At 42.2% G+C, this 17,397-nt stretch overlaps 1 protein-coding gene across 1 annotated transcript in view; it reads left to right on the forward strand.

The window, feature by feature from the left end:
* Window positions 1-17,397, forward strand: part of LOC124548342 (LIM/homeobox protein Awh) — a 322,587-nt gene that overhangs the window by 272,595 nt on the left and 32,595 nt on the right. Inside the window, exon 4 of the mRNA XM_047125168.1 lies at window positions 17,101-17,340. Coding sequence (XP_046981124.1) covers window positions 17,101-17,340 — 240 coding nt within the window. The remainder of the gene's footprint in view (window positions 1-17,100; window positions 17,341-17,397) is intronic.

A 17,397-nucleotide genomic window follows, 5' to 3' on the forward strand; every position in this document is an offset into this window, starting at 1 on the left:
ACTTATTTCCTTCCCCATCCGACTTCTATGTCTCAGGAACGTTCTGCACTAATCTTCCTTCGTTTTTGTACAGAGAAGCACAAATAACGTACGCCGTTGGCGATTCAGTTTAGTAACGAAGCAGATTATACGTCGTACGAATTATTGTATCAGACGTAGCACTTCTGTTGCTTTCCATATCTTTGATTATATGTTCTTAACTTTGATGCATTAAGCTTACATGAAGCTGTAACATGTGTACATAACTTTCACTAATCATCTTAACCTCGGTTGTTTATCGTCGTCGTCCTACCAATCGTCGTTAACGTTTGAGTTAGATGTCAATTTTATCAGTGAAGAAGAGGTAATCTGTGCTAAATCTTATTCCTGCATTTATCTGAGTAAATAAACCTTGTCCTTTCTCATGTATGAGAATGAAATCACACTCATAAGCCAGATGATTAATTTTCAGTAAAATACGTGAACTTTATTTATTCACTGTAGTTTGTACGTGCGCCTGACTTCGTACAACAATACAATGAACAGTGATCTAATAAATGCCCAAAGGCAAACTTCACAATATAAATTTCTGCACAACAGAAGACCCGAAACAAAACTGAATACAGATTCACGATCACACACTATGTGGATTAAGAGTTCATTTTTTATATTGTCACATCCTAAACGTCGCATGAGATTTATTGTCATTTCGGCTTCTTCTTTCGGTTGACAGCTGTCCACCGGATGTGATTTTAATTCGTCCGGTGACATGTGACCCCCCGGCCGCGCCATATTTAGCCGTTCTATCTCCTCAGATCTCTACCGACGTACATGAAACAAATAACGCACCCACTAGGTAACACATATTAAAGAAATAACGGTACTACAATCATAAACCAACGTTAGTAACACACTAAAAAATAGAGAACAACTTACAGGAATACCAAGGTGGCTTTCGATCAAACCGATCGACAATCGATCACATTTTCATCCTAAGACAATTGTTTGAAAAACACTGGGAATATGATGAAGATGCCTATAGTCTGTTCATAGATTTTCAACGTTTGTATGGCAGCATCCACAGAAATAGCCCATACAATGCAATGAGTGACTTCAGAATCCCTAAGAAGCTAGTGAGAATGGTGCAAACTTGTATGGATGGATCAAGGGCAGCACTGCGTTTCCTAGGGGTCACATCAGAAAAGCTCGAGACTGAGACAAGTCTCAGACAAGAGGACGCTCTCTCATGTGTTCTGGTTAATGTCGTCTTAGAGAAAGCAATAAGGCACTGTAGGCAATAGGCGTGGGCTGGAGTGCAAATGAATGGTAATTTCAGTTGGCTCGTATGGAACAGTACTGCTACGCGAATCAAACCGTGCGTTAAAGAAATGTACCAGAAAATGGTCAACTAGACACAAAAGGTTGGGCTATAGGCGAATCAAGACAAAACGGAGTTTATGCAATTAGAAAGAAGACATGAGCAGCAAGAATTTCTGGAGATCTATGGCATGTTCACCACTTCAAATACTTGGGATCTTGGTTTACCAGCAACAACAGCATAGAAATGAACATCAAGGAAAGAATAGCAGTGGGCATGAACTTTATGTATTCCCACAGGAAAAAGCTCAGCTAAAAATCAATTTAACGAATACTGAGACTATATAACTCAGTGCTATATCCAGCACTCACGTACGTTTCAGAGACGTGGAACTTGATTATACGATAAACGCAAAAACTATTAATACTTGAAAGAAAAGAAATGAGGAAGATACGCTGACCGATCTTAGTTAATGGAGAATGGAAGAGGAGGAAGGATGAGGAAACCTGCCTCTTGGTGCAACAACAAACAATCCTACAGTAGCTGAAGAGCAAAAGAATACACTGAGTGGGTCATTTAGCCCGTATGTCGGAAGAAAGACACCGAATATAGCATTTCAGGGGAAAAACACCAGACGTACCATAGGACCTCCAAGGATGCTCTGGATGGACGTCCTTGTCGGAGACCCTGGCAGCCATGGGGGCCGAAGACGCCTGGAGGAACCGACCACAAACAGTAAGAAAGGAGGCAGTTTTTGGAAGCAGTTTGTGGTCTGCAGGACCTGTGATCTCTGGATATGTGTGTATGTATGTATGTACTATACCACGTGTCTTGAAGGCTGTTAAGTCCTTGGTGAGACTGTTTATAGGCCCAACACATACTGTTCGGAAGTTTAAGAATTTTTATCCGTGAGCTCTTGTCCCATTGCTGGCCAAAAAAGTGGCAACGATAATTTCTTCCCTCACTAGATTCTAGTCTGGTACTTCAGAGTGCAACTTGACCTCTACGAAGAGAACTTGTGTAACGTCGGATGAACAGTGATATTAGCTTTAAACATCTTTGAGCGCTGTGTGCGTAAACACAAATTAGTTTTGTCGTCGCTCTGAATGTAAGCACGTGGCACCCAAAGTGGAAGGAATCTTTGCCTGAAATAGGGGCTGGTCGCTCAGGAGGCAGGCAGCGGCGCCAACAGGTGTCGGCCGAGCGGCGCGGCAGCGAGGAAGAAGGAAGCTCTTTGTGAGCAGCTGTCGCTTCAGAGGGAGCACCTGCAGCGGGGCAGCGGCTCGCGACCACCCAGGGCCGCCTGCAGCCGAGCAAATACTTTCAACAGTTCCTCTGGTATCGTACAACCAGTTGACTTCGAAGTGATTAGAGACGTATTGCTAGTCAGACGACAAGGTACGCGAAGGACTCGACGATGAACTTACTGTGGGAACATTCACCTCAAGTGGTTCACGGCAACCTCTCAAAAATCTAACATTGTTTGCTCTGAATAGGATTTGTTATCATCCTGAACATCAACATCCTACTCGGGACGTGCAACGTGGATGTTAAGCATTTCAAATAAGAAGAGAATCTCTGCAAAAAAAAACTGGCGAAGTGGTTACGTGGAAGAAATTGTCTCCTTCGCATACAGTGTTAGTCAGGAGAAAAGGTACATGCTTTGAGAGGTGACAGCATTAGTGATTCTGAGCGAAATGTGTCATATGAACGTGTGTCCTTTTCTTAACAGTTTCAGAGGAAACAAATGAAAACAGTGGGTTCAAATGGCTCTAAGCACTATGGGACTTAACATCTGAGGTCATCAGTCCCCTAGACTTAGAACTACTTAAAACTAACTAACCTGAGGACATCACACACATCCATGCCCGAGGCAGGATTCGAACCTGCGACCGCAGCAGCCGCGTGGTTCCAGACTGAAGCGCCTAGAACCGCTCGGCCACCGCGGCCGGCCAAACAGTGGGTATACAGGACAAATACAGGTGATAGTAAATGGAACATTGTGAGCTAATGTTTTCTTTAACTGTGTACATTTTCCGACAAAAGGCCACCCTCAACTGCAATGCATTTTGCAGCTCTTGTAGACAGCTGCCGTGTTGTTGATCTGAGCCTATTCGTACGGCGCTTTACTTGAGCACACGCGTGTAAAACACGAACGATAAGTTCCTCCACTCTGCGCTTGCAGTTTTCTCTCTTAAGCCAACCTCACAAAAATCCAAGGAGTAATGTCGGAAATAACTCCATGGCGACCGATACAAAAAAATGGCTCTGAGCACTATGGGACTCAACTGCTGAGGTCATTAGTCCCCTAGAACTTAGAACTAATTAAACCTAACTAACCTAAGGACATCACAAACATCCATGCCCGAGGCAGGATTCGAACCTGCGACCGTAGCGGTCTTGCGGTTCCAGGCTGCAGCGCCTTTAACCGCACGGCCACTTCGGCCGGCCGACCGATACAACGCCAAGATACGTTTCATTGAGGTACTGTGTCACTGGCCGTACGAAATGTGCAGGATCTCCGTCGTGCTGGATGTATATACGACGTCGTGTTGCCAAATGAATATCCTCCAAGTATTCTGGTATCACATTTTGAAAATCAAGATACCTCGCTCCATCAAGCCGGTTATCTAAAATAACTGGACCGAAAGCTGGTCATCAATAATTCTGCACTACACGTTCACCGAGAAAAGTCGTTGAAAATTTGTTTCCACAGTAGCATGTAGAGTTTCACTGCCCACAGGTGAGAGAATTACTTGTGACTGACGCCAGTAATTGTCAAACAGCTATATGTCGGATACGTTCAAGAAAAGGGAATATGTTAATTCGAAGTTTTTTGTTCAGACTCGCCAACAGTATCATACCTTAAAGCATGTACCTTTCCTCCTGACTCGGCTTGTATATTGGTCAGTGAACTTACTGAAGGTATTTACTGAGGGAACATTCGCCTAAAGTGGTTCACGGACACCTCTCAAACAGCTAAATCTGTTTGGTCTGATTAGGCTCTGTTGTTCCTCCTGAATATCAGTGTCCTACTCAGCAAGTGAAATATAAACGGTAAGCAGTTCAGACAAGAAGAGAATCGCTGCAAAAAATGGGAAATGGTTACTCGGAAGAAATTGTCTTCTTCGCACGTATCCGGCTTTACAATTAACTTGACAGTGTGATCTTCATAATATGAACTACGTAAATGAACATAATTTGCTGGGAGAATGAACCAATGACACATCAGATATGACTGCTTATGTCATCTGTACACTTGGAATTACAGTTGTTTTATTTATCACTGTATACAGTACCAGATTGATATGTGGACATTTATGCAGAACCTAGTCCTTGTTACTTCATGTATGTTAATTTGCAGTATTTGGTATGTTTTTCATATGGTGAAGGGGTGCACCGTACGGCTTTCTGCATGATGATTTTAATATAACGTTGTTCCTTATTACACATAGCATTTCAAGCTTTCTGTAGAATTTAGTTAGTGTGTTTTTTGTTTTTTATGTCATAAACCAAAACCGGAAGGAAAACATTACATCCTAGAAAACATTACATGCTAGTACCAAGCTGTCTTGTGCTATCATCCGATTTACGGTGTAGCATCTCTTAGCACAATCGGTACAGTACGGATACTGATGGTACCAGATATTATAATGACATTAATGACATGTGACCAAATAGTGAAATGAAAGTCTCCTGCCTTCCATTGTTACTCTGGGACTACACACAGATCAAGCTAGAGTTTTTTTCAAAGTGTGTTAGATTTTCTCTTATCCATCTGCTACGTCCCTCTGAATTACAATACTGTGAGATGATTCCTCGGCACTGCATGGTCAAGCAGATCGCAGTGGGGATGGGAAAAACCGATGTGATAAAACTGAAACCGCTATTTTAATTCTGAATAACTAGTATTTTTCGGTATTTGTTTGTTCTCGCTTATAACAGGCGGTTTTTATTTTTTATTACTAATAACAGAGTAAAAAACCGAAATTTCAATTAGTCGTAGCAGTGATGCTACAGTTCTTCGTTTTTAAATAGACATTTTTATAATGGGAGTAATTCTTTACTCGTCAAATTTGCATTACTTTGGAATATTACATTATTTTAGAAAATGGGAAAAGCAATCAGTTCTATTTTAATAACAGTATCGACAGGAAGGAGCAACAAACACTTTACTAAGAGCTGAAGCAGCATTGCTGAAACAATAATGGCCGTGCTGCCGTGTGTCGTGGCTTAAGGTACGCATGTACGTGCGTTGTGCAAGACTTACCCCCACCTGATCTATGCAGTAGTTTCTCGTTGTCGTCGTCGGGCATCTGTTGTACTGCAGAATGGCACCAATCCTAGACTGAAAATATTTTTGCGAAGTGCAATGTCAATGAAGTACAATGCTTCATCTTCTGTAAAGATTAAAAAAATTTCTGCCACTTCTATGAAATAATAAAATAAGGAAATTATGGTAACAGTAATAAATTAAAAGCTTAACTAACAACAATTCATTCGTAATATACAATAAAAATAGAAAGTAGCTGATCCACTGCCTGTGTCTACATAATACGCCTTTATCTGCTTGTATCCCATGAAAACGGACAAATTAACATGAAAAGTATTCTTCAACCTCAGTTCACAAACTTTAGCACTGACTATTCGTAATGCCCGAATAACGGCGTGATCACCGATTACAACATGAATATTCAGCAGTCTCAAAAAAATTAGAATCAAAGGGAAAATACTGGTGATTTTTTGTAGTATTCAACCACTTATCACTTTCCGAGAAAAGCAGAGAACGGTGGACGGACTAAGTTTACTTCATTTGTCTATTTATTTTACTATTTTCATTCTATGTATCTTCAAACTGAGAGGGTCAAAATTTTTCAATTTTTGTTTGGTTCCTACGTTTATTACAGTAAATAATAGGAATAAAAAACCGAAAATCGGCTATTTTAGAAGCCGCCTATTTTGATCGGTTTTAACAGTCAGGTGAAACTGGCGTGGAAAGAAACCGGTATAACTGAAAACTGGTTGTTTCAGCGATAACCGCCATCCCTACATAACAGACGGTAGCTGTGCAGTGAGGCAGGTCCCGCGCCTGCAGCTATACTGTCCCGCAGCGCCGTCGCGTTCCTCTGCCGTGTGTCACGCAGGCGCTCATTGTGTCATCCGCGGCTCTTCTCTCCATTCATAACGCGGCGGCGCAGCGGAAGTCCTACCCGCTGTCTCTCCTCCACCTCCAAGAACGTGTTTGCGACTACATACCCACTGTGAGAACTACCAGGTATTCCCAGTACCATGGACAATCATCCCTTTTTTGCAATATTCTGAAAGTAGTGGATAATGATAAAATTATCGACTACTTCCAAATGTTGCGTCTTTATCCCCTTAAAATGCTGCCTGTAGAACACAATATCTGCGGAAAGACTCAATGTAGAATATCTGTGAGAATTCTCGATCCGCACTTCTACATCTAGTGTCACCTCCCCTCCCCCTTCCATCCTGTTCCAGTCATGAATAGTGCGAAAGAACACTTTTCTGCAGGATTAACATCGAGTGATTTAGCAGGTCAGTCGAAGTGCGATAAAATGCCCGCGTGTTCGTCAAACTGTGTGCGTGCAGTTCAGCAAATACGGCTGATATCTTGGAAGACGAGCGTGTCCACAAAATACTTACCATGAAGATACACAAGAAGAGGCTACACTTAATCACAGTGTGTGTTGAAATTAACATTCCGGTTCACGTTCACGGTAATCTCAAAGAGTGGGCGCAATTATGGTACGTAAAACACCCCAAAAACCTCTTATGACCACCTGTGGCCGAAACAAGGACAGCTATTCGGAAAGTAAGGTCCGATCTGGCGCAAAATGGAAACCACAGTGAAAATCCCATGAACCTTAGCACAGATTTGTTGGAAAGTGTCTATAATATGCTCGTCGATCGTGTCACGTCGCTCTTCTCAGTTCTGAGAACACAGTGCGCACGTAAATTTACCTAGATAAATAGTATCCTCCACCCAGTATGAGAGCCTGGTGAGAGGTTTCACGTGATGTCATGCATTCCACGAACATCACTGACATGCGTTTCCTTTTTCATCATAATATTCTCGCCCGCATTCTCTAGAGGCAATGAAGATACTCCCTCAACGTTTTCGATGGGAAGTGTGTGATCACGCATAATGGCTCCCCCTGAGTTTCATCATTGCTCACATGAACCGCTGTCTATGAAGACAAAATTTTGGCACAGGCAACGAGCTGTAGACCAGGGGAGAGACTTGCTGAAAGGTAAGGAACGACGAGGGTATTGGACAGTTGGCACAACGCTACGGCAGATGTGTGAGCTGGAACTGCGACCATGTAGGGAAGTAACTGGAAGGTGTAGCTAACTGTTGCAAGTAAAGCTTTTTTTTGTTTCCGTTTCACGACCGATCGGATCTTACTTTCCGATTAGCCCTGTTATATCCCCGACACACTTCTGGTCCACGACTTCGATTCATTCGGCCATCGGTGCACTTGACGCCTTGCATCATTTGGAAAGAGGCAAATTTGGAAGTCGTCCCGTATGGGCACCGGGTAGGCTCTCAGCGGAAACAAGGCGCCGCTCTTCAGTCGTATGAGGGGAAAAAGTTAAAAAAATGGATATGGCAGGTGACAAAATAAATGTTTGACATAGTAAAAAGACTTAGAATCAGTTACTTAATTTAAAATATAAAAGGTGGATTAGTTGATTAATTAAAAAACAGAGGAAACGGCAGTAGAACGTTTCACGAAAGATAAAAGACAGAGGGGCAGGAGCATAAGTTAAAAGTAGCAGAAAGCCAGACTGAAGTAAGGAGTGGGCCTGGAGTGCCAGGAAGAGGGATGTCATGGGTATGTAGCAGTTGGGGTAGTGCTTCGGAGGGTGTCTGTGTTTGCGGGTGGATACATGGGGAATTCTGGAGAGTGAAGAGTGATGCCATTCTCGACCAAGGCTTAGGATGAGAGTGGACGGAGCTGAAGAAGGGAGCCCTGACCGGGGGGAGGTGGGCCGAGTTCTTTTCAATCCGGTAGGATGGGTACATATCAGGGCGGATTTCATGGTCAGATAAGGGAAGGCGATTGAAGTTTCGTTGGAAGATGATGTGGGGAGTGTGGAGGTTGGGGAATGTGCGCGACAGAGTACCAGCAGCAGTGAGCACGTGGAAACTAAGGGATAGGTATTGTCGAGTTTGGGGGGATATTCGGAGATGTTCAAGATGGAATAGGAGGAAGGGAAATTTGGTAAGCTGGAGAGGATGTGGATTGGGGTGGCGGTGGAAGAGGGGAAGGGTAAGCGGATTCGAAAGGCTAGGAGGAGTGCATGGCGTTAGAAAATCTGTAGGGCCCGACAAAAGAAGGAAGGAGCAGAAGTCTATGCCAAGACTAACATGTTGTCCAGCGAACTTACATATCGATGTGAAGGTACAAATACTTCGAAAACGACACTCCGCTTGTCAGCAGGATACCGTTCAGAGAGACGGTGTAATTATTTTCGAAAGGGAACTGTTAACACCGTATGAAATAGGACTGATTTGGAAAGCGGTGGGCTCCGTGATGGGTAACGTGCGCGACGTGGTTGTAGCTGTGACGGTAGCCGGGAGCGAGGTGTCGCGGAGAACCGGTGGCGCGTGGGCCGCTACAAGGCGGCTCTCGTGTTGCCGACGCTGTGCTAACGGCGTGTGTGCCGTGGAACTCGCCTGCCGCTGTCTCCCCGCCCCTCCGCGGCCAGCGCTGCATAGCAATGAGGCCCGCCTTGGGCGGTCCCCTGCCTGCCCCGGGCACGTCGTACAGTAACTGGGCCTGCGGCCGCTGACAGCGAGCAGTCACACAGGCTGCAGCAGCTTGCGTTCCTGTTTAGCGTTCTGTACCTCAGTCGGCAAATATTGAACCCTTATAGGATCATTTTGTTGTCCATCTGTCTGTGTGTCTGTCAGTCTGTTAAAACTTCTTTTCCTCACAAATGGTTAGCGCTACAAGATGAAATTTGTCATTTACTGAGGTCTACGGTCCATTAACGGTGTAAGAAATTTAATCTTCTAAGTCAATACAGTCAAAAGATACGGCCATTTATATCGCATATTTTGGTACTCGAAAAGTCATTCATCAAAATCTATAAATGTACTACCTATACACCTAATTCAGTCAGAGCTCAAGTTCTATTCGCGCTTCTCCGGTTTGTTAATAGTTCATCGCCGCAATTAAAACATTTATAATAAAGAGAAGTAGCAGAAATGAGAACAGCGAGAAATCAGGATTGATGGTCACGAAGTAGAATGGAGTTAAGGAATTCTACTACCTACGCAGCAAAGTAAACAATGACGGACGGAGTTACGAGGATATCATAAGCAGACTAACACTGGCAGAAAGCGCATTCCTGGCCGAGAGGAATCTACTAGTACCAAACATAGACACTCTCAGAAATTTCGTCCTCAAATTAAGGCCTATTTGGAGCACAGCATTGTATGGCAGTGAAACATGGGCTATGGAAAAACCGGAACTGAAGAGAACCGAAGCATTTGAGCTGTGGTGCTACAGACGATGTTCAAAATTAGGTGGACTGATAAGGTAAGAAGTGAGGAGGTTCTGCACACAATCGGAGAGGAAAGGAATATGTGGATAACAGTGACAAGGAGTAGGGTCAGGATGGTAGGATATCTGTTACGACATCAAGGAATGACGTCCATGTACTAGAGGAAGCTTTAGAGGGCTAAAACTGTAGAGGAAGATAGAGATTGGAATACATCCAGCAAATTACTGAGAACGTAGGTTGTAAGTGCTACTCTGAGATAAAGAGGTTGGTAGGAGAGAAATTCGTGGCAGACCGCATAAAACCAGTCAGAAGACTGATGACACACGCAAAAAAGACGCAGGCGTGGATGCAAGAAGGGGATCATATAAGTGTCTTTGTTCTTACCTCCACCCCCCTCACTAAACAGCACTTTCCTAATAGCGTTAAAATTTGTATATATATTATTTTCCAAATGCTCCAGCCACTTCTCGGAAAATGCAGTATTTTGAGAACTAAGAGTCTCGAAAATGGTAATTTCTAACAAATTACAAGCGTCTATTAACACAGGGTACCTTTTAAATGCTTTCTTGAGGGTTTGCCCTCGTGGACTAGTTTGAGGCTTGACTTGCTCAAGAGAACTTTCCAGGCAATTAAAGGGGCCCATTATAGACTGACCACAACTGCTGTCAACGTCAACTCTGAAGCGGTTCTTGAGTCCACAGGTCGACCGACAAAGCACGGGAATTTGAGGAAACGCAAAGAAGAGGAGAATAGATGCCCCACTAAAAGCAACAATAAAAACAAATAAAGGAGTTATACAAAATTGCTCTCTTCCTCCAACGCCTCTTAACATCAACGTGAGCGAGGTCACAGTTAGATGGAAACAAATTTTCAAGTATGGTATAATGCTCTCACCGCAATGTAGATTAAGTATTCTGCAACAGACAGAAGTTAATTTACAAAGGGGGCTATACATCTTCAGAAATACAGCAAAACAATATGGACTGATAATATCTCCACACAAACCGAAAGTAAACTGAGATAAATGGCAAAATATTGGAGCAAATACTCTGAGTAGGAATGGTCAATATTCAGACATACGACAGAAACGATCATTCGAAACAGAAAAGTCTAGTAAACAAGTGTTCTAAAATGCATGCCTTGGAAGCTATGAGCACCTCTTCAGTTTCGATACTGCGAAGCAAATCTTTTCTTTGGGAATCTCTTTGCTTTCGACATTTTGGGAGGAGATTGTATGGATCAAAACAATAAAAAGTTGTCCGGCAGACATGGGCTGTAAAATGCATACCTTAAGAGCTATGAGCAATTTTTTTCTTAATAGAAGAGATGCGTTTCACAGCAGCGAAGATGAACAAGTGCTTGTAGCTCTTAAGATATAAGGAGTTAAAGGTGGGCACCTGCTCCAACATTTTTCCGTTCGTCTCGGTACACTTTTGATTTATAAAGAGACGTTATCAGTACATATTGTCTTGCAGTGTTTCTTAAGGTTTATAGCCCTCTTTGCAAATTATGTTCTGTCTGTCGCACAACAACAATATCTTCTGCATGTAATATACTACTTAATCTACACTGCGGTGAGAGCATTATAACATACGTGAAATTTGTTTTCACTTTACTGTGACCTCGCTCACATAAATACACCCTATATATTTGGAACAGTTCACAGAACTCTGAAATACAAAACGAGAAAGGAAACTAAAGAGAAACTTTGTAAAAACTGGCGGTACAGGCACTATTATATTGAACTGAAGCGTGGGTTCTCTAGAAGAAAGACAAGGCAAATTACAACTGAACCGAAATTTCTCAGAGCAGTCAAAAGCCTCATGAACAAAATACGGAAGGTCAACTGGGGTAACCATTTACAAAGAAAGCAGTAAAATCGTCTGTCTAGAATCACCATGACCTGCAAGCCCACTGGACAGCTAATGTGTCGGACGTCCGAGGCGAAGATGGTTTCCGGGCCAGGTCGTACAGCCTGCTCCATGTAGTGAAGAAGAAGAAGAAGAAGAAGAAGAAGATGCTGATAACGATGTTGATGATGATGATGATGATGATTCGCTAAGAAGACATAACGCAAATACTAACTTTCCTTAACGTAGATGGGAAACGCGCACACTCACATAGCTGCAGACTTGTGATCAAAGTCTTAGACATAACTAAAATACTAATAGTGGGGATGGACACACTCCGATTTTATACCGTATAAACGTTGAAGCTGTTTGTTTAACCGCTGAAGATTTGTGCCACGTATTCGGAAAAGAGCCATGCGATCCCGCTGGGATATACTGTAGTTAGATGGCAGCTTTACTCCCTGCGTAAGTTTAAGGGAAAATTTATGTTCTGTTCGCCTCTGATTATCGTAAATAAAACGCCGTTATAGAAGTTAGAAGTCGGGTGAAAGTACATAACTGCATTACTAAGGGTCGTGATGAAGCGCTCTTTCTCCTTAATAAATTACGAGACGCCAGTCGTAAAAGTTGATCTCTGGTTGTGTAGTGCATGCCTACAAGGCCTGTGGTGATCATAACAGAGGTAATGAGCTGATGCTAAGTGCAGTGATCCCACAATCGGCGAGACGTGAGACCTTCGCATCGTATGTTAACCGTTGTCACACAGCCCCAATGCTCAGAGGAACAGAACTAAAATAAAGGAATTCCTGCTGCGAGCTCTTTCGCTCACTTCTGTCATAATCCAGAGAGATTCAGAAGAGTAAAAGTATTTTACTTTTGGCCGAATAAGAGTACGCGATGTCCCCATAAATTGTGACAAAGTTAAAACCGTGTCGTGGGCCGGACGGGGCTCGAAAGGGGGTTTCTGTTTTTCACAGTCAGTGCTGGCTCCGATCGAAGCACCAGAACCTTAAGCGAACGGCTTAAAGCTTTAATCGGCCACTCCTATTTTATGATTCTGTGAAGATATCCTCACATCAGTCGTGAACAAATTTAGCGAAGAGCATGAAACAACCACATCCCAGGGGTTGTAATCCACAAACATTATTTTACTCTTGGGGGCCTTTATGCTACGGTGAGCACTGGAAGAAAATCAGTGACAAGTTGATGCTTCTAATCGGTCCACAAGGCATTCCGGATAGATTGATAGAAAAATCAATGCCTGCGAAAGGGAGGTATCCTCATTGGTCCCAAACAGGTTCAGTCTTTTAACTTGTGTCAAATAATCAACACAAAAGTTAAAAGCTAAACAACAGAAGCAGCGTATGTCAGGACGCCAGTTTTGTGTTACACTCAGTAACACACCGAAGTCTGCTAACAAAGGTACGATCTTAGGGGGTATCAAAGAAAATTTTTGCCTGGATAGAAGATTCCTTGGTAGCGAGGTCACAGCATGTTATCTTGTATGTATCCACAGCTATAGCAGTAATTTCAGAAGTACCCCAGGAAGATGTGACGGAATCCTCACTGTCCATATTGTATATTAATGACTTAGTAAACAACGTTAATAGTAACCTCAGACTTCTCGCGGATTATGCATTTATCTATAATAAAGTACTGTTTCAAAAGATCTGCAAAAATATTCATTCAAATCGTGATAAGATTTCCAGCTGGTGCAAAAAATAACGTGGTTTAAATGATCAAAAATGTAAAATTATGAACTTCACAAAACGGAGAAAAGTAAGACTATAATATCGATAGGTCGCATTTGAAACCAGTCTACTCCTGCAAATACCTGGATGTACCAGTTTGTGGGATATGAAATGGAACAATCTCACGGACTCCTAGGTAAAGCAAGTGGCAGACTTTGGTTCATTGGTAGGATAGTAGGAAAATGTAATCAGTCAACAAAGGAGACTAATTAGAAAACAGTCATGCAACCCAACCTAGAATGTGACTCATACCATATAAGACTAACAAGGGACAATGATCGTACACAACAAGAGCAGTAAGAATGCTCACAGATTTGTTTGACTCACGAGAAAACGTCAGTGAGACGCCGTAAAACATGAACTGCCAGTCACTGCAATATACACACCAACTATCCCACGAAAGTCTGCTTACTAAGTTTCAAGAAGTCGCTCTCGTACAGACATCGAAGACAAGATGAGAGTAATTACAGCACTCATAGAGGCGTTAAAGCAATCACCGTCTCTGCACTCCATAAGCGAATGAAACGGGAAGGAGTCCTAATAAATAGGTCAACCTCAAGTACCCTCTGAAATTCACTTGACAGTGCTTTGGACAATGTGGATGCAGATGAAGATTACGTCCGCGAATTTTTTGTATGGACTGGGAGTCATTTGATAGACCGAGAGGAACACATTGAACGACGCCAGATCTTCGTTGTGCAATGGTTTTTCGTGACTTCCATCGACACTTAGCCACTCAGTCTTATGTTTGTTTTTACGTGGAGGGTCACGCACTATCATGCATAAATTTCGCATATGCACTTTATCGTCTACGAATCTTCTAAGTACAGTTGGACCCTATGAGGCAGGAGTTGCACGATAAATGTTAATGGCTGTTTGTGGTTAGACAGTGTGATATTGACAATGTCAAATCACGGTTGTCACAATTTTATTAAGAAGAAGTAAACCTCGAATATTTCTGTCTGCAGTAAACTAGGTGTTCCTACGAAAAGTGATTTTGTTTCGCCTCTTTAGTATGCCCGTGTACCAGCGATATAGCATCAGTAATATTCTTTCCAAATATGCATTTTTCTCATGATAAGGTCAGGGATTATTGGATCAGTCATGAAAATAGAAGCAGAGTTAACTTCCTTTCCCAAGAATAGAAACTATTCCCCGTTGCTCGTCCATTTCTATTCACAAACAGATAATGTTGAATTATGTTTGACTTCGCAAATATATATTTATGCTTAATCAATCTTACTAACACACCACAGTGTGTTCACATTATTCCTTTCTATGTACCGTCTCGGGGCCCTTTTTGATCTATCAGCTCATTGATAGTAAGTATCCTAAATATCTGTCCTCAAATACAGCATTCCTACATCAAGAACAGTCATAAGACACTTTATCTCTACATTCCAAACTAATTTCATTCTTTCTCCTACACCCGATGCATGTACGCCATGTCGTCCTGTGTTGCTGATGCTTGGTTATGGAATAACATGTCACGCAGCATCATAGAAGTTACACGTTTCTCCAATTTCAGAAACAAATTGATCGCTTATCTCTTGAAATAATTATGGTTCCCCCTTGACTTCCACTGAGACAGTGTGCACCACCATCTGCAATCTCAAAATTTCAGACACGCTGTTTCCCTTTTTTTCGTTTCTTGTTGTAGGTTTAGATTTTGTATTACAGTTCGCGTAGTAAAAGTTAACCAGTTTTTGTAATATAAATCGAAAGCATACTCTTATGTATTGCCATTTTTTGTATCTACAGGAATATTAATTTTTAAAACAACATAATTTTTTTAGTTCTTTTTTCACAATATTTTCTTCCTACTATGTTATATATTGTTTGAACTGATTTTAGATGAAAATTGGAGAAATTAAACAGTAGAACTGCAACAATTTATATAGAATTAAATTTTTTCCTGTATTGAAAATTTGATGTTTATTACAAGAAAATCAACAAACGATATTTATGTTAATGATAAGAATGATTGGTACAATTACTCTTGTAGATGAAAGTGTGCTGCCCAATTTTTGTTAATTAAACTGTGTACATATTGAATTAGTTGTGAGATACAAAACACGTCATTTGCTTCTCTTACTTACAATATTAATAATAAAATTTTTAAATAAAAAGAGAAAGTTACACGGAACAGTGATGTACCACTGTCGCATTCTCATATGTGGTCACAAAACAGATTGCATTTTAAGTCTATTTCTTTGTAACAAATTTTGATTTTCAGAACTGTCTTGTTCCAACAGGTGATTATGTTACTGACTAACGCGTAGTCTTCATCGTTTTCCTTTCTCAAACTGTCTCGAGAATCATAAGCAGATAACAGTGCACTGACGGTCCATGTCTGGTTCCTAGATGAGATTTAAGGCTCAGATGTTGCAATGACAAATAGTGGATAAATTGCTGTACATCAGTGTCCTCCAATGTGGCGAGATGAAAGTCAAGTGTCCAACAAGCCAGGCAATTGTATTGCTTTTAGCGTCACGGCAAAATTTCCAATCTGGTCGCAAAACTTGTCTACGTTTTACATGTTTATGGTGGTTCTCGTGATAATATTGTTTTTTTTTCACCCAGTTCCAAGTACTATTTATTTATATAGATAAGTGTTCAATTATACACATATTGCGTAAGGCTAAGGAGGTCGGTTTGATTTTATATTTCGCAGCAAGCCTTGGGTAAGTTTTGGTGATGACATCTAGCCACACAGGTCTAATATTTGTGAGTAAAATCCTTGCCTGCACATTTCTCCAAACTTGTGACGAATTTGTGTGGAGATATTTTATTGCCATAGGGTGCATAGGAGCGCCTTGTATTAATTGTTGGCCGGCCGCGGTGGTCTAGCGGTTCTAGGCGCTCAGTCCGGAACCGCGCGACTGCTACGGTCGCAGGTTCGAATCCTGCCTCGGGCATGGATGTGTGTGATGTCCTTAGGTTAGTTAGGTTTAAGTAGTTCTAAGTTCTAGGGGACTGATGACCACAGATGTTAAGTCCCATAATGCTCAGAGCCATTTGAACCATTTATTAATTGTTGGTATACTCTTGCTGAGGATTGCATCAGTGTGTTCTCTGTTTCTATGCAGTAGATGTAGACATATCTGTAAATTTTGCATTGTGGATCGATATATATCGGCGGCCTTAAATCTGAAGGTCGAAACACTGGAAGATCTTTCCTGTGATGCTTCCTGAGGCTGCCCTGATTTTATGCTTTAGACGTCTTGTAATGTAATCCTTGCATGGATTTCTCAATCCTGCCCGTCGTTGATACATGGGTGTCTGTGCTGAGGAAAGACAATTTGAAAAAAAAAATTGAACTTCCAGACATGCCACGCTGCCAAGGAAAGTACTTGTCACGAGTTGTTACATATCAGTATCTAAGTCTACCCTGTGAAGCTTAAGGTGTTTAGTCTTATGAAGGAGAGGTCACGAAGACCTAATCTCATGAGGATAAAGGACAATGTAAATAAATAACTAAACGACTAACATTAATAGCACTCCATACACATTTTTTAAATCTAAGATTAGGCGAGGGAACCAATTTTGGAGTATAAAGCGGTGAGCTACGACATAGTACTGTTTTTGTTGGTTGTTAATGACTTGTGCTTGCCGAGGTCTCGTAATCAGACTAGCTTTGTTGTGTTGCTGCGTTGTCGTCTAGAGGGCGGCGATTCGGAGAGTTACCACAAGAACAAGGCGAAGCGCGTGCGCACCACGTTCACGGAGGAGCAGCTGCAGGTGCTGCAGGCCAACTTCCAGCTGGACTCGAACCCGGACGGCCAGGACCTGGAGCGCATCGCGCAGATCACTGGCCTGAGCAAGCGCGTCACCCAGGTCTGGTTCCAGAACTCGCGCGCGCGCCAGAAGAAGCACCTGCACACCGGCAAGATGAAGACACAGAGTGAGTACGCTTCTGCCAGCAACGAAGCCTGGAAGGCCTGCTTAAAGCTTTTAAAGT

This window comes from Schistocerca americana, chromosome 1, assembly GCF_021461395.2.
Source record: "Schistocerca americana isolate TAMUIC-IGC-003095 chromosome 1, iqSchAmer2.1, whole genome shotgun sequence".
Classification (NCBI taxonomy): Eukaryota; Metazoa; Arthropoda; class Insecta; order Orthoptera; family Acrididae; genus Schistocerca; species Schistocerca americana.